The sequence below is a fragment of the Pleurodeles waltl genome, chromosome 3_1, assembly GCF_031143425.1.
Source record: "Pleurodeles waltl isolate 20211129_DDA chromosome 3_1, aPleWal1.hap1.20221129, whole genome shotgun sequence".
Taxonomy (NCBI): Eukaryota; Metazoa; Chordata; class Amphibia; order Caudata; family Salamandridae; genus Pleurodeles; species Pleurodeles waltl.
Genome location: NC_090440.1, coordinates 414,245,668 through 414,264,495, shown reverse-complemented (window position 1 = coordinate 414,264,495; position 18,828 = coordinate 414,245,668). Strand labels below are relative to the sequence as shown.

The following is an 18,828-nucleotide window of genomic DNA, read 5'->3' as shown; positions in this document are numbered from 1 at the left end:
CGACACCCCATACTGCCATCCTGTTCCTGGCGGCCAAAACCGCCAGGAACAGGATGGCGGTATGGGGGTCGGAATCCCCATGGCGGCGCAGCAAGCTGCGCCGCCATGGAGGATTCCCCAGGGCAGCGGAAAACCGGCAGTACACCGCCGGTTTTCCGTTTCTGACCGCGGCTGTACCGCTGCAGTCAGAATGCCCAAGGGAGCACCGCCAGCCTGTTGGCGGTGCTCCCGCGGTCGTTGGCCCTGGCGGTTTTTACCGCCAGGGTCAGAATGACCCCCATAATGTTCTACGAGAATACATTGAATTGTTCTCTTCCTCCTATTTGTTGATGCACACTTATTACAGAGGATGATGAGCGCTGCTTTAGGGCAGCTTTAGGACTAGTCATTTGGAGATGTTTTCTTTCTTTCCCATCCTCCAAACATGTTCAGTTGAATCACAAAATGTGCAATATCCAGGAATGACTACCATATTCATGTATGTCATCGACATGAAACGCCTTTTGACTTGTTTAAAAACCTAAAAAGAAGAATATTGGGCATAAATAGAACAGTATTCAGATGTGTTGTGAGAAAGTGTGGGTGGCACTGAGAATGAAAAATTTCCTAGCTATCGTAATGGAAAGTTTCAATTCTGTTAAGGACTAGGAGGCGAGGATTATGCCTTCTTTCTCCACTTTATTAAATAGCAGCTGAACATTAAAACAAGAACTGCTATTCCTATGACAACTTGGGAATCGGAGTGCAACAAAAACCAATCAAAATATATGAGCAAAACCAATCAGGAACAAGCAGTCCATGATATAGTTCATTGTCTATTTCCAGGATTCCTCTTTCGCTGCGCGAGCCAGGCCGTCATCCAAGGTTAAGCATCCTGTTTCGCTGTTTCAGTTCCTACGAAGAAAGGATAATCTTAAAAACAGGGTATTTGGAGCTTTAAAGAAAAAGACTCAAAGGAAGAGATACCAGGAAAAAGTTTAAACAATTCATTACATTCTAAAAGTCGAGATACAATAAATCCAAATGTATAATTAGGAAGTACTTACTACATACGGGGAGGGCTCCTTTAAATTTGAAAGGTTTACCTGAAAGATTTATATGACTCTGAGGAATAATCCTCACCTCCGAGTCCTTAATAGAATTGAAACTTTCCGTTACGATAGCTAGGAACTTTTTCATTCTATGTCAGGATCGGAGGCGAGGATTATGCTAGTTCAAAGCCTGTTTACCACTAATTGAGCCATATCAAAAACTGGTTTGAAATAGAATCTTTTGAAGGTTGATTCCGGGGACCAGTCTACTGCATTCATGATATCTTCCAGACCAGCACCTAGAGTTAATGCTTTAGAACCATAGCTCCGTGTGTGGAATGAGCACCGAAGAGAGAAAGACTGATACAAGCCTCCTGCATTACCCAAGGAACCCACTGAGCAAAGTAGGTGAGGAAACTACATCATGTGGTTTACGCAGTGCAATAAGAAGTTGTCGCTCTCCAGGAGGGTGAATATCTAAAGTCATCTCCTCATAAGCTTTGAGGCAATGAATAATACACAATTTTGGGACATCTAGGAAGGCAGGGTAAAAGAATATTCTGGTATTACTTTGTGTTTGTCTACTTGCTGTGAAGGAGACTCTAGAAGGGGAGAAGGTTCTATTAGAAACATCTAAGGCACGGACATCAGAAACCCTTCTACAGAATATAAGACAAAGAGGCATGGCTAATTTGGCAGAAAGTTCTTTCCTGGAAAATACTGATTAGGTTGCCAAGACAAAAACAGATTCAGTACTTGAGTGACATCCCAAAGGGATGAATAACGTGGCTCAGGAGGTAAGAAAAGTCTGATGTCTCGAAGGAGACGACACACTAATCAAGGAGACGAACATCATCAACCATACAGTGTCCAGCTGAAATAGCTGACCTGAAAGTATTAATGGATCGATATGTCATTCTTCTAGAAGCAAGGTAAGCCAGAAAGTTGAGTACATGGACTACATCAGCTTCCAGAGGCTTGCAACTCCTTCGCAAACACCAAAGGGCCCATCTACCCCAAGCTGATCTGTAACCCTTAGACATGCTGGGAGCCCATGCTTTTGCTAATAGGTCCTCAGCTTGTTGCAAAAGACCTGGGACCAACCATCATTCCCGGAAATTCACCACACCATCAATGATAGCCTTCCAGAACCATCTGATGAGGCATATTGTCCGTATTGAGAAGCAGCAAGGGAAATAGGAGGAGTCGGATTGGAGAATCCCAAGAAAGTTCCAGAAGAACTGGAAACCAAACTTGAGACTTCCAAATTAGTGTCACCAATACTATGTCTGTTTGTTGGCGACGTACATGAGCGGACGTTCAAGTTATCATCGCAAAGGGAGGGAAGACATAACCTTTCTCCTAACCCCAATCCTGAAGGAAAGCATTTGTGGCGGTAGCTGAAGGGTCTGGTTTCCAACTGAAGAATCTGGGAAGCTGGTGATCCAATCTGGATACAAAGAGATCTACCGTAAACGGACCCCAGAAATTCTGGAGATGAGAAAACACCTCTGGATGAAGTTTCCAAAGGCAGGAGTCTCTGAAATGTCTGCAATTAAAATCTGCAATCTGATTTTGACTGCCCGGTAGGTATTGAGCATTGACTGCAATTTGATGATGGAGGCAGTATTGCCAAAAACTGGTCACCAGATTGGAGAGAGCTTTGGAGCAAGTGCCCCCTAGTTGGTATAACGGACCGCCAAGATATTGTCCATCTTCAGGAGAACACACGACTGGATTGAGTCTTTTGTCCAGCACTTGACTGCAAATGAACCAGCTAAAAGCTCCAGACAATTTATATGCAAATTTTGTTCCTCCTGAGACTATATTCCTCCAGTGTAAAAATCTCTGCATCGAGCGCCCCAGCCTGATCTTCTGGCGTCTGACTCGATTATGAGATCCAGAGCAGAGCCAAAGATTGCTCTTCCGTTCCAAGCCTCCATGTGATAGCCACCAACGTATTTCTTCTATTGAGTCTTCTGAGAGCAGAACCTTCTGAGAATAAGTTAAACCTTTGCTCCTTTGGACGTTGAAGAGCCCATAATGGAGAGGACCAGGAAAAATTGCTTGTATAGAAGAAGCGAGGAGTCCCACTAAGCGGGCAATCTGCCAAAGTGAAACCCTTTGCTTGGTCTGAGTACGTAGCAATTTGTGATGAATCTTTGCCATCTTTCGATATGGAAGACTTAAGGTGGCGGAGATTGAGTCTGTGGTGAAACCTAGAAAAACTGCCATTTGTGAAGGAATCAATAGAGATTTGGATTTGTTTATAACAAAGCCTATGTCTTGTAATATGTTGACAGTTGTCTGAAGTTGGACAGAGAGTTTCCTGGGACATTGAGCCAGAAGTAACATGTCGGTGAGATAAACAATCAATCGTATCCCTTGTGCCCTGAGATGTTCCACAATGGGCCTGAGGACTTTTGTGAAGAACCCAGGTGCTTGACGAGAGACCGGATGGAAAAAGTTGTGAACTCGAAAGTTTGATTTCTCCAGATGAACTGAAGAAAACGCCTGTGTGGCAGAAAGATGGGAATGGTCAGATAAGCGTCTTTTAGATCTAGATGAGCTAACCTATCCAGAGGGTGCAAGACGTCGCGAAGAAGGTGAATCCCTTCCATTGTGAATGGGGGATAGATCAACCATTCGTTGAACTCTCTTAAATTGATGACTGGTCGCCGACCTCCATCAGCTTTGTCTACTAGAAACAGATTGCTGATGAACACCCGAGGGTTTGGCACCATCGGAGAAATAGCTCCTTTGTCCATCAGTGCCGCAACCTCCGCGTCCACTAGAATGGTATTTTAAGAGGACAAAACAAGGGGACTTGGATGAGAAACTTGATTGGGAGTGCCAACAAACTTTATCTGAAAACCCTTGATTGTCTGCAAGACCCATGCATCCTTTGTTATTGACTTCTATACCTGGGTAAAATCAGCCAAGCGTCCCTACTTTTAGTAGGGAAGAAGGGATAACACTTACCAGAAATGGATGTTGAAGCTCCTCTGCCAGCACAATACCTGAAGCATCTGCCTCTTGTGGGTTAAAAGTGTCAAATCTGGAATGGTCCTGGAACTGGCTTTGCTTGGAGCCTTGTCCTCTGAATGAGGGATGTAATTGAACACGGCTGGTCGAGCAGCCCCTGCCTCGACCGGCATCCTGGAAAAAAAGGGTGGGAAAAACCATCTACATAGACGATTGTGCCTTATCCAAGGAAGTGAAAGTGTTCACAAACTTTCCCAGTCCTTTTATGAAGGGTTTGCCAAATAATCCACCTTGAGCCACACCGCCCGCTTCTGAATCAGCGAAATCTCCCAATTTGGGATCCACTTTGATGAGGAGAGAACAGCGACAGTCAATCAATCAATCAATCACTGCATTTGTAAAGCGCGCTACATACCCGCAAGGGTCTCAAGGCGCTGGGGAGGGGGGGTGCTACAGGTCGAAGAGCCAGGTCTTGAGGAGTCTTCTGAAGGCCAGCAGGTCCTGGGTCTGTCGTAGGATGGTGGGGAGAGTGTTCCAGGTCTTGGCGGCGAGGTAGGAGAAGGATCTGCCGCCGGCGGTGGTTTTTCTGATGCGGGGGACTGTGGCGAGGGCGAGGTTGGCTGAGCGGAGGCTTCGGGTGGGGGTGTGGAAGCTGAGTCGGTTGCTGAGGTAGGTGGGTCCGGTGTTGTGCAGTGCTTTGTGTGCTTGGATCAGGAGCTTGAAGGTGATCCTTTTGTTGATGGGGAGCCAGTGCAGGCCTCTCAGGTGGAGTGTGATGTGGCTGCGGCGGGGGACATCGAGGATGAGTCGGGCCGAGGCGTTCTGGATGCGTTGGAGTCGTCTCAGGAGCTTGTTTGTAGTTCCTGAGTAGAGGGCGTTCCCGTAGTCGAGTCTGTTGGTGATGAGGGCCTGGGTAACGTTTTTTCTCGTGTCAAGGGGGATCCATTTGAAGATCCCGTGGAGCATACGGAGGGTGTTGAAGCAGGACGCGGAGACGGCGTTGACTTGCCTGGTCATGGAGAGAGTGGAGTCGAGGATGACCCCCAGGTTGCGTGCGTGGTCCGTGGGTTCCGGGGCTGTGCCTAGTGACGTGGGCCACCAAGAGTCGTCCCAGGCTGATGGGGTGGGTCCGAGAATGAGGACCTCCGTCTTGTCTGAGTTCAGCTTCAGTCTGCTGTCCTTCATCCAGTCGGCTATGGCCTTCATTCCTCGGTGGAGGTTAGCTTTGGCGGTGTCGGGATCTTCGGTGAGGGATATGATCAGCTGGGTGTCGTCGGCGTAGGAGATGATGTTGAGGTTGTGTTGTCGTGCAACGTGGGCGAGGGGGGCCATGTAGATATTGAACAGTGTCGGGCTGAGGGAGGATCCCTGTGGGACGCCGCAGATGATCTCAGTGGTTTTGGAGCAGAAGGGTGGGAGGCGGACGCTCTGGGTTCTGCCGGAGAGGAAGGATGTGGTCCAGGCCAGGGCCTTCTCTTGGATACCGGCGTCATGGAGGCGTGCTGATAGGGTGCTGTGGCAGACCGTTTCAAAGGCTGCTGATAGGTCCAGGAGGATGAGGGCAGCTGTTTCTCCTTTGTCCATCAGGGTCCGGATGTCGTCAGTGGCGGCGATGAGGGCGGTCTCGGTGCTGTGGTTACTGCAAAAACCAGATTGGGACGGGTCCAGGATGTTGTTGACTTCGAGGTAGCGGGTCAGCTGTTTGTTGACAATCTTCTCGGTCACTTTTGCCGGGAAAGGGAGCAGGGAGATGGGACGGAAGTTCTTGAGGTCCTTGGGGTCCGCCTTGGGCTTCTTCAGAAGGGCGTTGATCTCGGCGTGCTTCCAGCTTTCTTGGAAGGTTGCTGTCTCGAAGGAACAGTTGATTGTTTTCCGGAGATGGGGCGCGATGGCTGCGCTGGCTTTGTTGAAGACGTGGTGAGGGCAGGGGTCCGATGGGGATCCGGAGTGGATGGAGTTCATGGTTTTGATGGTGTCTTCGTCGCTGACGCTGGACCAGACGGTCAGGCGACTGGTGCGAGTGGTAGTCGCAGGGGTGGTGGTCTCGGTGGTGGGTGAGGGGGGGTCGGGGTTGAAGCTGTCGTGGATGTCAGTGATCTTGTGGTGGAAGAAGGTGGCCAGGGAGTCGCACAGGTCTTGAGATGGCGGGATGTCGTTGGTGATGGAGCTGGGGTTGGAGAGTTCTTTCACGATGCTGAAGAGCTCTTTGGTGTTGTGTGCGTTGTTGTCTAGGCGGTCCTTGAAGGCGGTCTTCTTGGCGGTCCTGATGAGTTGGTGATGTCTGCGGGTGGCGCTCTTGAGGGCTGTGTGGTTGTCTGGTGTTCGGTCGTGGAGCCATTTCTTCTCCAGCTTCCGACAGGTGTGCTTGGAGATCCGGAGGTCCTCGGTGAACCAGGCGGCTTTCTTGTTGGTGTGGTTGGTTGTAAAGGTCTTGAGAGGGGCGAGGGTGTTGGCGCAGTCGTTGATCCACTGTGTGAGGTTGGTCGCGGCAGTGTCTGGGTCGGTGGGATCGGTGGGTGGTCTCAGGGCGAGGGCGGTAGTCAGTTGATCCCCTGTGACCTTGCCCCAGCAGCGGCGTGTAAGCTGTTGGGTGCGGTGGTGTGTGGTGGGTTTTCTGAAGGTGAAGTGGACGCATCTGTGGTCGGTCCAGTGTGGTTCGGTGGTGTGGTTGAAGGAGACGTGGGGGCTTGCGGAGAAGATGGGGTCAAGCGTGTGTCCAGCAGCGTGAGTGGGTGTCGTTACTAGCTGTTTGAGTCCGAGGTTGGCGAGGTTGTCGATCAGGGCGGTGGAGTTGGCGTTGTTGTTGTTCTCGAGGTGGAAGTTCAGGTCCCCGAGGAGGATGTAGTCCGTGGAAGCGAGGGCGTGGGTGCTGATGAGGTCAGCGATGGTGTCACTGAACTGTGGGCGGGGTCCGGGAGGTCTGTAGATGAGAGTTCCTCTGAGGGTGGTGTTGGGGTCGGTGTGGATCTGGAAGTGCATGTGCTCGGCGGTGGTGAGGGTGTCATCGGTGTTCGTTGAGATTTTGATGGAGTCTTTGTGGATGATGGCGATTCCTCCTCCCACTCCGTTGGTGCGGTCTCTGCGGGAGATCTTGTAGCCCTGTGGGATGGCTATGGCAATGTCTGGTGCTGAGGTGGCGTTCAGCCAGGTCTCCGTCAGGAAGGCAACGTCAGGGGCAGTGGAGTCTAGGAGGTCCCAAAGTTCGATGGCGTGCTTGCGAGCGGAGCGGGTGTTGAGGAGGATGCAGCGGAGGTGGTTGGGTTCTCTGGCTGGTGGTGTGGAGGGTTGGATGCTGGTGAATCTGCAGTTCCGGCAGGTGAAAGGCCCCTGGGTGCGTTTCGGGGTGGCCCGGTAGCAGGGGTGGTCTCGTCTGGTGTTGAGTGCGTGGAGGGTGCTTGCGTCGTACTGCAGTCTGGCGTTGCGGGGGTGCGGGTTCCAGGGGTTCTGGTGCTGGGTGCGGTCCAGGCGCGGACGGGCACAGACGGGCTTGCCTTAGGCGCGCCCGCTTCGCGGCCTCCATATGAGGGCAGAGGGAGGGAGGAGCAGCTGGGAGGTGGGAGCGGGGCGGCCAATGGGAGTGAAGGGGGCGGGGCAGCAGGGGCTCAGCAGCAAGGGAAAAACCCGGGGGAAAACCCAGGGGAAAAAACGGGGAAAAAACGGCGGGAAAAGACGGCGGGAGAGGGACAACAGAGCACAGGGGTACAGAAAGCAAAACACAGGGGCACAGAATAGAAAAAACAAGTGGCACAGAAGCACAAGCTCAGGGGAATAGAAAAAAGGGAGCGAGTAGTCAGGCGGCAAAAATGGCAACGGAGGTTCAACCCACAGGGGGCTGCGTGGCAGATGGGGGGAGCGACCTGCCTGGTGACAGGGTCAAAGGTCGCTCTCTACCACCGCTTCGCGGCCTCCATATGAGGGCAGAGGGAGGAGCAGCTGGGAGGTGGGAGCGGGGCGGCCAATGGGAGTGAAGGGGGCGGGGCAGCAGGGGCTCAGCAGCAAGGGAAAAACCCGGGGAAAAACCCAGGGGAAAACCCGGGGAAAAAACGGCGGGAAAAGACGGCGGGAGAGGGACAACAGAGCACAGGGGTACAGAAAGCAAAACACAGGGGCACAGAATGGAAAAAACAAGTGGCACAGAAGCACAAGCTCAGGGGAATAGAAAAAAGGGAGCGAGTAGTCAGGCGGCAAAAGTGGCAACGGAGGTTCAACCCACAGGGGGCTGCGTGGCAGATGGGGGGAGCGACCTCCCTGGTGACAGTCAGTAGAGAGCACACAATTTGCATTGCCCAAAACTATTATAGCACGTTGATCCCAAACTGAGAGGATATCGGGAGAGACCAGCACACCCGAGTTCTTAGTGTCCTCAGCCATGTCTAATATTTTGGTTAAAGGGCCTAAAACATCCAAGAGCTTACAAGCTTGCCATGACCTATCTATTCCCTTTTTTGGGTCCTTTATGAATTTTTGCAAGAATGTTGACATTCTGGAATCAAGTTCAGGAGTTATGGCAGAAATGCCCAAATACTGACCCTGCAGGGCATGTGAACAAAATAGAAATAATACAGACCCTAGTGAAAATGGGGCATTTAAAGTCCAAGCTACAGACCCTTTAGAATGGGTGTCACTTTCCAGGCTGATTTGTGCAGCCAAGAGACACACACACACACACACACACACACACACACACACAGCTAGAAGTGGGTGCGCAGCTTCAGTCCCTTTATCTGACAGGAATCGAAGCTGCGCGTTCACCTCAGCGTGTGTCCTCAGCGAGAGTGTTCAAATGGGTGGGACCTGGTGGTGTTGGAACACTGCAAGTGGTGAACAAAAATAAAAAGATGATTGCGAAGGAGCGATAACGTTCCCGCGATGTTGAGAGTTAAAGAAATAAAAAGGTCAATGAATTTAGCATTATAATCATTAAAAAAAGCTATAAAACATTGAGCAATTAAACAAACGGTGAAGCAGAATAAAGGAAGACAACTTTTCAGCGAAGAAAGAGGAATCCTGGAAATAGACAATGGACTATATTATGGACTGCCTTTTCCTGATAGGTTTTGCTTATATATTTTGATTGGTTCTTGTTGTGCTCCGATTTCCCAAGCTTTCATGGGAATAGTAGTTCTTGTTTTAATGTTTGGCTGCTATTTAATAAAGTGGAGAAAGAAGACAAAATCCTCACCTTCGGTCCTGACACAAAATCCTGATACCTAGGTTTCGACCCAAGTTCTTCAGACACCCATTCTCACTGTAGATGGTCTTATTTTACATTCACCATCATAACTGCATATTATTAGCACATTGATTAATCCACCCAATTCTGTGTTTAACACTTTCAGCCACCGCCCAGTTCCCAGATTTCCACTTTCATGGCAGTTGCTTTGTGGTGTATAAGAGGATTTAGTAAAGTCTTTTAAGGGGCCCATATTTTAGTCCAGTTTGTCCACAGAATGACGCTAAAGATGTTGTTCTAGCTTCTCTTTCTCTTCTTCAATATGGTTGAGATCTTGGTTGCTGGACCAGAAAACTCCTATGAAGGAAACTATGACTGGTCCTAGGAAATTGGCATTCCTGTATTGAGAAGAGGCCGCAAGATAACATGGTCACTTTGAAAATATATGCAACCAGGGAACTGTAGCACATTTACTGCAGCGGTTTATATATTCTATAATGCAGGGCATAGACATGTGCTTTGTGTGTGTTTCATTTGAATTAGCTCTTATTTAATAGCAGTGGTGCTGAAAATATCTAAAGATGCTATTTTTACAATATCTTCTAAATGTGAATGCATATTGTGCATAAATGTCTTTGTGTTACCAGAACTGCTCCTGTCCCTTTTTCTGAAAATTCATGAAAATGTAGTACCATCAGTTTTAAAGGAAAGAAACTTCAATATACATAGTGTAAAATTAAAGGATGCATTTTCTGGAAAACACATTTTAAGCACCATCTTATATGGTGGTGAGGGAGAAGTACTGCCCTTACAGGTGACTTAATAGTCATTGTATTTATTAAAATGTTGTATCTCCAAGACACTGATTATATTATACATTAGCAACATGCTTACAAAGTTTCCCCCCATCTGTTTTGTTACAGTTACTTTTTTAAAGCTACCTTTACGTCCTCTACACTCTACAGTATGTTTACTGCTTTGGAATGGGTCTAACATTCATCAGATCTTATGATGTGTCCCTTTAGGATTGCTGTATCACATTTATTCTTCAATGTCTCCCACCACCACTCTTAAATAAAATCAACAACCACAAAATCCTGCACCATTAGTGTACTGCTGCACACTCTTAGGTTCACAGCGCCAATAGGCAATATCAACATCAGGTTTTAGAAAGTTGAATTCTCTGCCACTCATGGATGACCGTCAACTTCCTGAGGTAAATTGACCTCTCATATCGGAAGTTACAGACACAGCTAGTCTCTCCATTGTCCAAATTTTACAACCCTTTCAATTCAATGTCCTAACTCTCATCAGTTACAGTAAATTGTTTGGAATATTAACTTGATATTTTCATCAACCATCTGCACAGAATGTGACATCATTGGAGTTCCCATCATCAATTTGCACAAGATGTGACAATACTGGATTTCCCAACATTCATCTGTACAGGATGTGACGTCACTGGATTAACCATCATCCATCTGCACATGAAGTGACATCACAGAATTTCTCCTCATTCATCTGCACAGAAAGTGACATCACTGGTTTCCCGTCATTCATTCACACAGGAAGTGACATCACTGGATTTCCCATCATAAATCTGCACAGGAAGTGACAGCACTGGATTTTCCAACATCCATCTGCACAGTAAGTGACATCACTGAATTCCCTATCATCCATCTGCACAGGAAGTGACATGACTGGAATTCAATCATTTATCTGCACAGGAAGGGACTTCATTGACTTCTCATCATCCATCTGCACAGGAAGTGACATCACTGCTTTCTTGACAAAATTGCTTTTAAAAGAAGAAGTCAACCATGAGGAGTCATTTCCATCATCTATCTGCACAGGAAGTGACATCATTGGTTTCCTGTCATCCATTCACACAGGAAGTGACATTACTGGATTTCTGATTATGCATCTACACAGGAAGTGCCGTGACTGGAATGCCATCATCTGTCTGCACAGGAAGTGACTTCATTGACTTCTCATCATCTGCCTGCACAGAAAGTGATATTGCTGGTTTCTCACAACAATGGTCTTTAAAAGATGTAGCAAAGCAAGAAGAGCCATTCCCATCATCCATCTGCACTGGAATTAACATCACTAGATTTCCCATCATCCTCCTGCACAGGAAGTGACATCACTGGCTTCCCGCCAAGAGAGTTTTTGAAAGAATAAGCCAGACAAAAGGAGCCATTACCATCTTCTATCTGCACAGAAAGTAGCATCACTGAATTTCCCATTATCCACCTGCACAGGAAGTGACATCACTGTTTCCCACCAAAATGGTCTTTTGAAAGAAAAAGCAAAGCAAGAGGAGCCATTTCTATCACTATCTGCTTAATGATGTGATATCGCTGTATATCCCAACCTTCATCTGCACAGGAAGTGACATCAATGGATTTCCCATATGGCTGGGTGGAAACTGAGGTGGCATGGTGGGTGAAAAACAGTGGATTGGGATGCAGCCCGAGCCATTGCCAGTGGCTGACATTAATTCCAGCATTCCGGCATTCCATCCATCACCTCTTTGTCTTTGCATTTGGCACCCTAAGTGCCCACGTATGCCCAGATGTGGTACCCGTGCACACTGTGTCACTGGAACCAAGCTATATGAGGCTGTTGAGCTTATAATAAGAGCAACACGAGTCCTGGGTTGCTTGTGTTAGTTGAGGGGGGACCTGGCTTGGCAGTTCAGGCTGGACTGTTCCCATTAGAGTAGGGTCCAGACTGACTTGCAAGTAAGTGGGTCCAAACTGAGGTGGCATGTTGTGCAAAATAAGGATGAACTGGGATGCTGCCTGAGTAATTACAAGTGACTGAGATGAATTCAAGTGTACCAGCCATCACTTCTTGTATTCTTTAGTTTGGGACCCTATGTGGGACAGGTATGTCCAGATGTGGGTCCCATTCATGCTGTGTCACTGCCACCAAGCTATACCCTGCTGATGAGCCCATAATGAGGGTGAAACCAGTCCTAGGTTGCTTGTGTGCTGGTTCAGTGAGGACCTGGATTGGCAGTTCGGGCTGGACTGTTCCAATTGGATCAGGGTCAAGATAGATTTCCATATAGCTGGATTCAAACTGAGGTTGCATGATGCACCAAATAACAATGGACTGGGATGCAGCCTCAATTAATTACCAGTTGCTGAGATAAATGCAAGAATTCCACCCATCACTTATTGTATACTTTAGTGTATGAGCCCCACTCAAGAGCTTTAAAGACCTTGGAAGCCTGGGCTTCACTCAACGAGTATAAGGACTACCCACGTGGCTGGACAGTTGCCGGACTCTATTTTTACTAACATCAGCAACATCCAAGTTGACAAGCCTACACCAGTCTTCTGGGCAGACCATGCCCTTGTAAAGTTCAGCATCCCTGACTCGGTCCAATGCACACTCCACCCCCAGACCAACCGATAAAAAATGGAACAACATCACTGACAAGGACTGAAGCACCGCTTTCATCACCCACTGTTCTGAAAACAGCAACAGACTCCCAAAAGCCATCAAGAACTTCAACAATTAGATCACCTCCTATGCTGACTCCCTGGCCCTCCTCAAACACAGCAATAAAACAACCGCCAGGAACCAGGCCAGTTGGTACATGGAGGAACTCACTGCAAACAACTGGAGTGCAAATTTAGAATGAGCCAGGGCAATGTCGACAGGAGCATGATCAAATCCACCCTAAGACCTTACCACCAACTGTTCTGGGCCACCAACGTGCTGCACTTGCAGACCGCATTGAATCCAGCACCAACAAAAGCAAAAAACAAATATTCGCCATTCTGAGAGATTTCACCTTACAATCGCTTGCCTCCAACTCGATCACTCCCTTGCAGGACCTCTGCAACAATTTCAATTCTCCAGCAACAAAATCACAGCCAAGTACAACAACCTCAGACTGCAACCAGACCCGACGGACCTCACCCAATGCCTCATGATCTTATTGAAAGAACCAATGCTAATCACAAGGCTCATCACCACCCCAGAAGAAGCCCCCACCACTGTTAAGCCCATCCACTCGCAGGTCCTGTCATACCCCTGCCCCCGGGCTACAAGCTTAAATTATAACATGATGGACGGGCTACAATGAATGTTTGAATTGGTTGTAACAAAATGGAAATTATACCAAAAAACGGTTTGAATTAGAATACCACTAATGAACGACAATAAACGTTTGGATTTGATTGGATAAATTGAAATTATACCAAAATTGATTTTTTTGTTTGAATTGTACGTGCTAATATTGAATTCTAACACTATTTGAGAGGTACCGCACATTGTTGTGATTAGGTTTGAGGTTCATTTGAACCTTTTTGAGGGTTGGGTGATTACCCTCGTGCAGGCACCCCTTTTTTATTGAGATCTCTAGCCTATTTGAATCCTGAGCGCCTTGTGAACCCTAGCATTTCACCCCATTACTAAGTTCCTGTCATACCCCTGCCCCACCGCCTACTACCAATGACTACAACCAATCGGCGCCATGATCACACCCATTCTAAATGACTTCTTCTCTCCTGAAAGCTTCCCAGGTACTTGGAAACAAGCAGCTCTCCTTCCAATGCTGAATAAACCCTCTGCAGAGCCTTTAACACTTGCCAACTACAGACTAAATTTCCCTGCTGCCATACTTAGCCAATTTGTTAGAGAAAGTCATCAACAGACACTTCACCAAATACCTCAATGACCACCAGCTACTTCTCAGTCTGGTTTCAGACCCGACCACAGGATGAAAACTGCCCTCTTCAATGCCATCGATCTCATCTGTGGAGTTCCACAAGGATCCTCTCTGAGCCTGATCCTCTTCAAAGCCTACATGATCCCTCTAGTCAGCATCATCTGGTCTCATAATATCAATGTCCTCCCATGGGCCGATAGCAGGGAAATCATTCTCTCCCTCCCGCCCAGTACCTCAATCAAGTTCAATGCCTGCATGACTGAAATCACCCACTGGATGAAGGTCAACTGTCAAGCTGAACATGGACAAGACCGAAATCATGATCTTTGGGAAAAGCACATCACTGTGGGACTACACCAGGTGGCCAACAGCTAAGACCAACACCCACCCACCCATACCAAGTACCTTGGGATCATAATCAACAGCAAACTTGACATGACTGCCCAAGTCAGTGCTGTTACCTGCCTCATGTGTCCAAACCCTGAAGAGACTGAGGAAGATTTTCAAATGGCTCCTAGTCAGCACCTGGATTACCGTCATGCATGCCCTGGTCACAAGCAAGCTGGTCTATGGGTACACCATCTATGTCGTGATAGCAAAAACTCACCAGAAAGCTGCAGACCATTCAGAACTCGGTGGTCAAAATCAGTTTCAGCATCCCTTGCTGCCCTTCCATCACATCACACCACACCTAAAAGAGCTCCACTGGCTCCCCATTGACAAAAAGGGCAAACAAAATCCTCACCTACACTTTCAAGGCACTACATAGCACTGGCCCAGCATACACCAACGATTGCATCTGCTTTCACAAACCTTCCAGACACCTCTGCTTATCCAGACTTCTTCTTGCACACATTCCATGCCTAAGGAAAACCAGATCCAGCAGTTAAACCTTCTCCTATATCTCTCCTGAAGCAAGGAATGACCTGCCCCCACACTATGGTGGTCATTCTAACCCTGGCGGTAAAAACCGCCAGGGCGAATGACCGCGGTAGCACCGCCAACAGGCTGGCGGTGCACCGCTGGGCATTCTGACCGCGGCGGTTCAGCCGCGGCCAGAAACGGAAAGTCGGCGGTGTACCGCCGACTTTCCGCTGCCCTAGAGAATCCTCCATGGCGGCGGAGCGCGCTCCGCCGCCATGGGGATTCTGACACCCCCTCCCGCCATCCTGTTCCTGGCGGGTCTCCCGCCAGAAACAGGATGGCGGTAGGGGGTGCCGCAGGGGCCCCCGTAAGAGGGCCCCACAAAGTATTTCAGTGTCTGCTATGCAGACACTGAAATACGCAACGGGTGCCACTGCACCCGTCGCACCTTCCCACTACGCCCTCGTGGGAAGGTTGATTTGCCCTGGGCTGGCGGGCGGCCTTTTGGCGGCCGCCCGCCAGCCCAGGGCAAATCCCAAAATACCCTCAGCGGTCTTTCGACCGCGGAGCGGTATTTTGGTGGGGGAACTTCGGCGGGCGGCCTCCGCCGCCCACCGAAGTTAGAATCACCCCCTATGTGTATTTAGACTCACACCTGCTTAGAGCCACAACACTCTTCCAGGTGAAAGTACACTCTACAAATCAGCATAACAGGACATGACATGACATTACCAAACCTGACCTTGTCACCATGGATATTAGTTACATCACACTAGCATACACTCTCTCAATCAGATTGAATTTATGTTAATAGATTGCCATCCTTATTCAATGGAAGGTAGTCAGTTCATTGTTTCTTCCATTGAGTGCAAACGCATACATACTACCAGTGCTTTAAATGGAAAAATAGAAGTGCAGGTACTCTGTGATAGTGTACCTGCTTGTTTCCGAGAAGTACCGGTACTCTCCAATTAAAAGTATTACTTTTATCTTGAGATATGCCGGTACTCTCCCTCTCAAAATAAAAAAGTGCCGGTACTCAGTACCGGAGAGTACCGGCCCATTTAAAGCACTGCATACTACCAAGGTAAGTGCTTAAGCAACAGCTGAATCATATGTGACTTCACGATTCCTAACCCTAGCCTTCTGCCGTCAAACACGGCATGTCTACATTCCATTTAAAAGTCTGTTTCTTTGGTTGTGCTCTAGTGCGCCGTGCAGCCAGGCTTTGTAACTTAAGAGAAGTTGGAGAAGACGAAGAATGGATCCTGTACTGGACAGATTGTTCGGTGTCTCTGGAGCGGGTCATGGAAATGAAAAGGTTCCAGGTAAACATCCGATAGAAAAGTGTAACAGGAGCGCCACCAAGGGATGTCCCGGTAGTGTGGCATACTATGCATTTGCTTGGGGTGGCAGGAGGTAAATAGTGGTAACATATTTTACCAAGGAAAAAGTTTTTAAAACAGCTTGATTACTTTATTGCTAGGGTGTCTTTCTTTCAAAGAACATTGATCAGACCTTTCAACTGCTGCTTAAGAGAAGTCTTCATTGTGCTGCCACTGAGTAAATGAAAAGTTCTGCTTGAATGATAATAGCTTTGTGTGGGATTCTTCACTCAACACATTACAACAGTGCCTTCTGTGTGTGTGTCAGTGTATTCACATGCAATGATAGTGTGTTCACATGTGCTGGAAAAGGGAAAGTGTGTGAGGTGTCCTTACATATAGCAGCAAACTGTCTAGGTGTGGCTCTGACTGTAGTTTCTGTGAGAGAAGTAGCAGTGACGTGCAGAGGGGGCACAGTCATCACCGAAGGCGAATAGTGGAGCAGTGCTCAGAAATCTGTCACCCCAAACTCCGTATGGTTATATGGCGGAGGTACTCGTTTTAGCTCATGGGTACTCACAAACATTTTTCCGGGGGCCAACATTTTTGGTCCATGATGTGACGAGGGCCGCATTGGTGCCAGCAATGTGGCACTCGGAAGGAGAAAGTTCCAGGGAGTGGTGCCAGTAAAGTGGGTGTACTGGAAGCGAAACACATAACAGCTGCAAACTAGAATTAATCACAGCTTCCCCACTTTATGAAATTGTGTGATCCTAGGCAATTGTTTTATTCCACTTTCCCTTTTTTCTTCAATATCACATACAAAAGCATCTCAAAATACATGACTTCAAGATGTGGAATGTGCAAAACCTTCCCCTGTGTTTGAGTTAATAAACTATAATGTTTGCGTGTAACAGGAACCTAACCCACAGGGTGCACTTAACAGCTGACATGCAGCTTAGCTCACTATTGACTCTGTTGTCAGGCTGGGGGAAAACGAATGTAAATTCATGTTTAAAAACTTACTTAAAAAAAAAAATGTACTGATAAAATGTGATGTACGAAGGTGGAACGGTTTTATATGTTAAAGAAATACGCTTTCAGAATTTCAAGTGGATTTAATCATATTTTTACAATATTGCTTTAAAAATAAAGGTGTTTCTAAAGATAAACAGTGCAGGATAACCTAGTTACTTCCTTTCAGTTTCAGTCAACCTTTACATAACTGATTGCTTGTTTATTTTATTTCTTGCTGAATGTTAGCGCTGATTCAGCCCACTGCTGCTTTTGACTTTGGAGCTGCATGTAAAGGTCAGGGGGGCCGCATGCGGCCCCTGGGCCGTACTTTGAGTATCAATGTTTTAGCTGCTTGATAAAGGATTCACACCTCAAGAAACATCTGCCTCTTTTGTAATTACAAGCATGAGATTTATTGTTTAAGATAACGAAAAGATCCTTTGCATGAACTTCCATGAGTCCTTATCTTGGCATATAACAATGTTTTAAGAAACCTTGCATAGCAAACTTTCTGTGAGCTTGAAACTGGGACTTGGACTTTGGAAGCTTCTGTCAAGTTGTTGTCGGCCCATCCAGTTAAATCTAATTTTCGTTTCATAATAGCAGGAACGTATTGCCTTGATGGAGGGAAATAATTAAGTGGCGGGATTGTTGTTTCAAATTTAATTTGCAAATTTGTAGGAAACATAAGGGTAAACAATTATTTGTATAGACTGAAAGTAGACGTTTAGTATTATGGAGTTTGAAAATCATTTAGGTAGTTTTGGTTGTGCAGTATGTGTGCATTACAATGAGGAAAAATACTTTTTTGCTGCCTCAACCCATTTCTAAACTCATTTCATCAATATCCATTTCCCTTGGAGGCTGCAGCTTGTGTGGGCTAGATTTTACAATTTGTGAGATATCAATCGGTTCACTTTGGGACCGTTTTAGTATATTGCTAATTGCTACACTTTGTGTATGGAATCATCTTGTTGAGAGTGGAGTTTTCAATCCTTGGTACTTTGGATTAGGATTGCAAAAATACTTTTTTTTACCCTGGGCATCAAGGATCTTTAGACCCTCCTGAATGTTATGGTCCATCTTCTGATTTAGTATCCCAGTCTTTCTCCACCTGTACCCGCTTCAAGACTGAACGCCTCATTTACGAGGCCCGTTGCTCGCTGCTCTGCGCCACTGGGAAGGGGCAGAAATGTGCTGTATCTACAAGATATGGTGCATTTCTGTCCTCTCTTCCTACACTGGCACACAAATTGTTGCCTAGCACCAATACAAGCACCATTGTACCATGGAGCAAGGGTGTCTGCGTTGTGGAGATGATTGTTTTTGTGCAGGAAGGGACACCTTCCTGCAGAAAAACAATCACAAGAGGTGTTTTCCTCTTTCCATGTGTGCTGCAGAATGCAGCACACATGGAAAGAGGACAAAACGGGTAGAAATAAAGATATTTCTCTCTGTTGCGTAGTTCTTATGCCACCCCTGAGGGGGCATAGGAATCTGACGCATTCTCAGACTTTTAAATCTGGGAACACGTCATATTCCTTCGGGTTCCGTGGGTGTTGCATGGGAAGACCCCAAGCAAGCAACACCCATGGAATACCCCTTTCACGCAGTTTTATACGTGAAAGGGGTTCATATTTACAAGGCCATGAAAAGCTACGCCTGATGGCTTTGCCTGGCCTTGTAAATATGGGCAGCACACTGTGCCACAGGAGCATAAAAAAATGGTGCTCTGGTGGCCCA

General features: G+C 47.3%; 1 protein-coding gene across 2 annotated transcripts in view; it reads left to right on the top strand.

The window, feature by feature from the left end:
• Positions 1–18,828, top strand: part of TTLL13 (tubulin tyrosine ligase like 13) — a 309,143-nt gene that overhangs the window by 54,432 nt on the left and 235,883 nt on the right. For both annotated transcript variants that reach the window (XM_069222660.1, XM_069222659.1), the window contains exon 4: positions 15,953–16,071. In XM_069222660.1, coding sequence (XP_069078761.1) covers positions 15,953–16,071 — 119 coding nt within the window. The remainder of the gene's footprint in view (positions 1–15,952; positions 16,072–18,828) is intronic.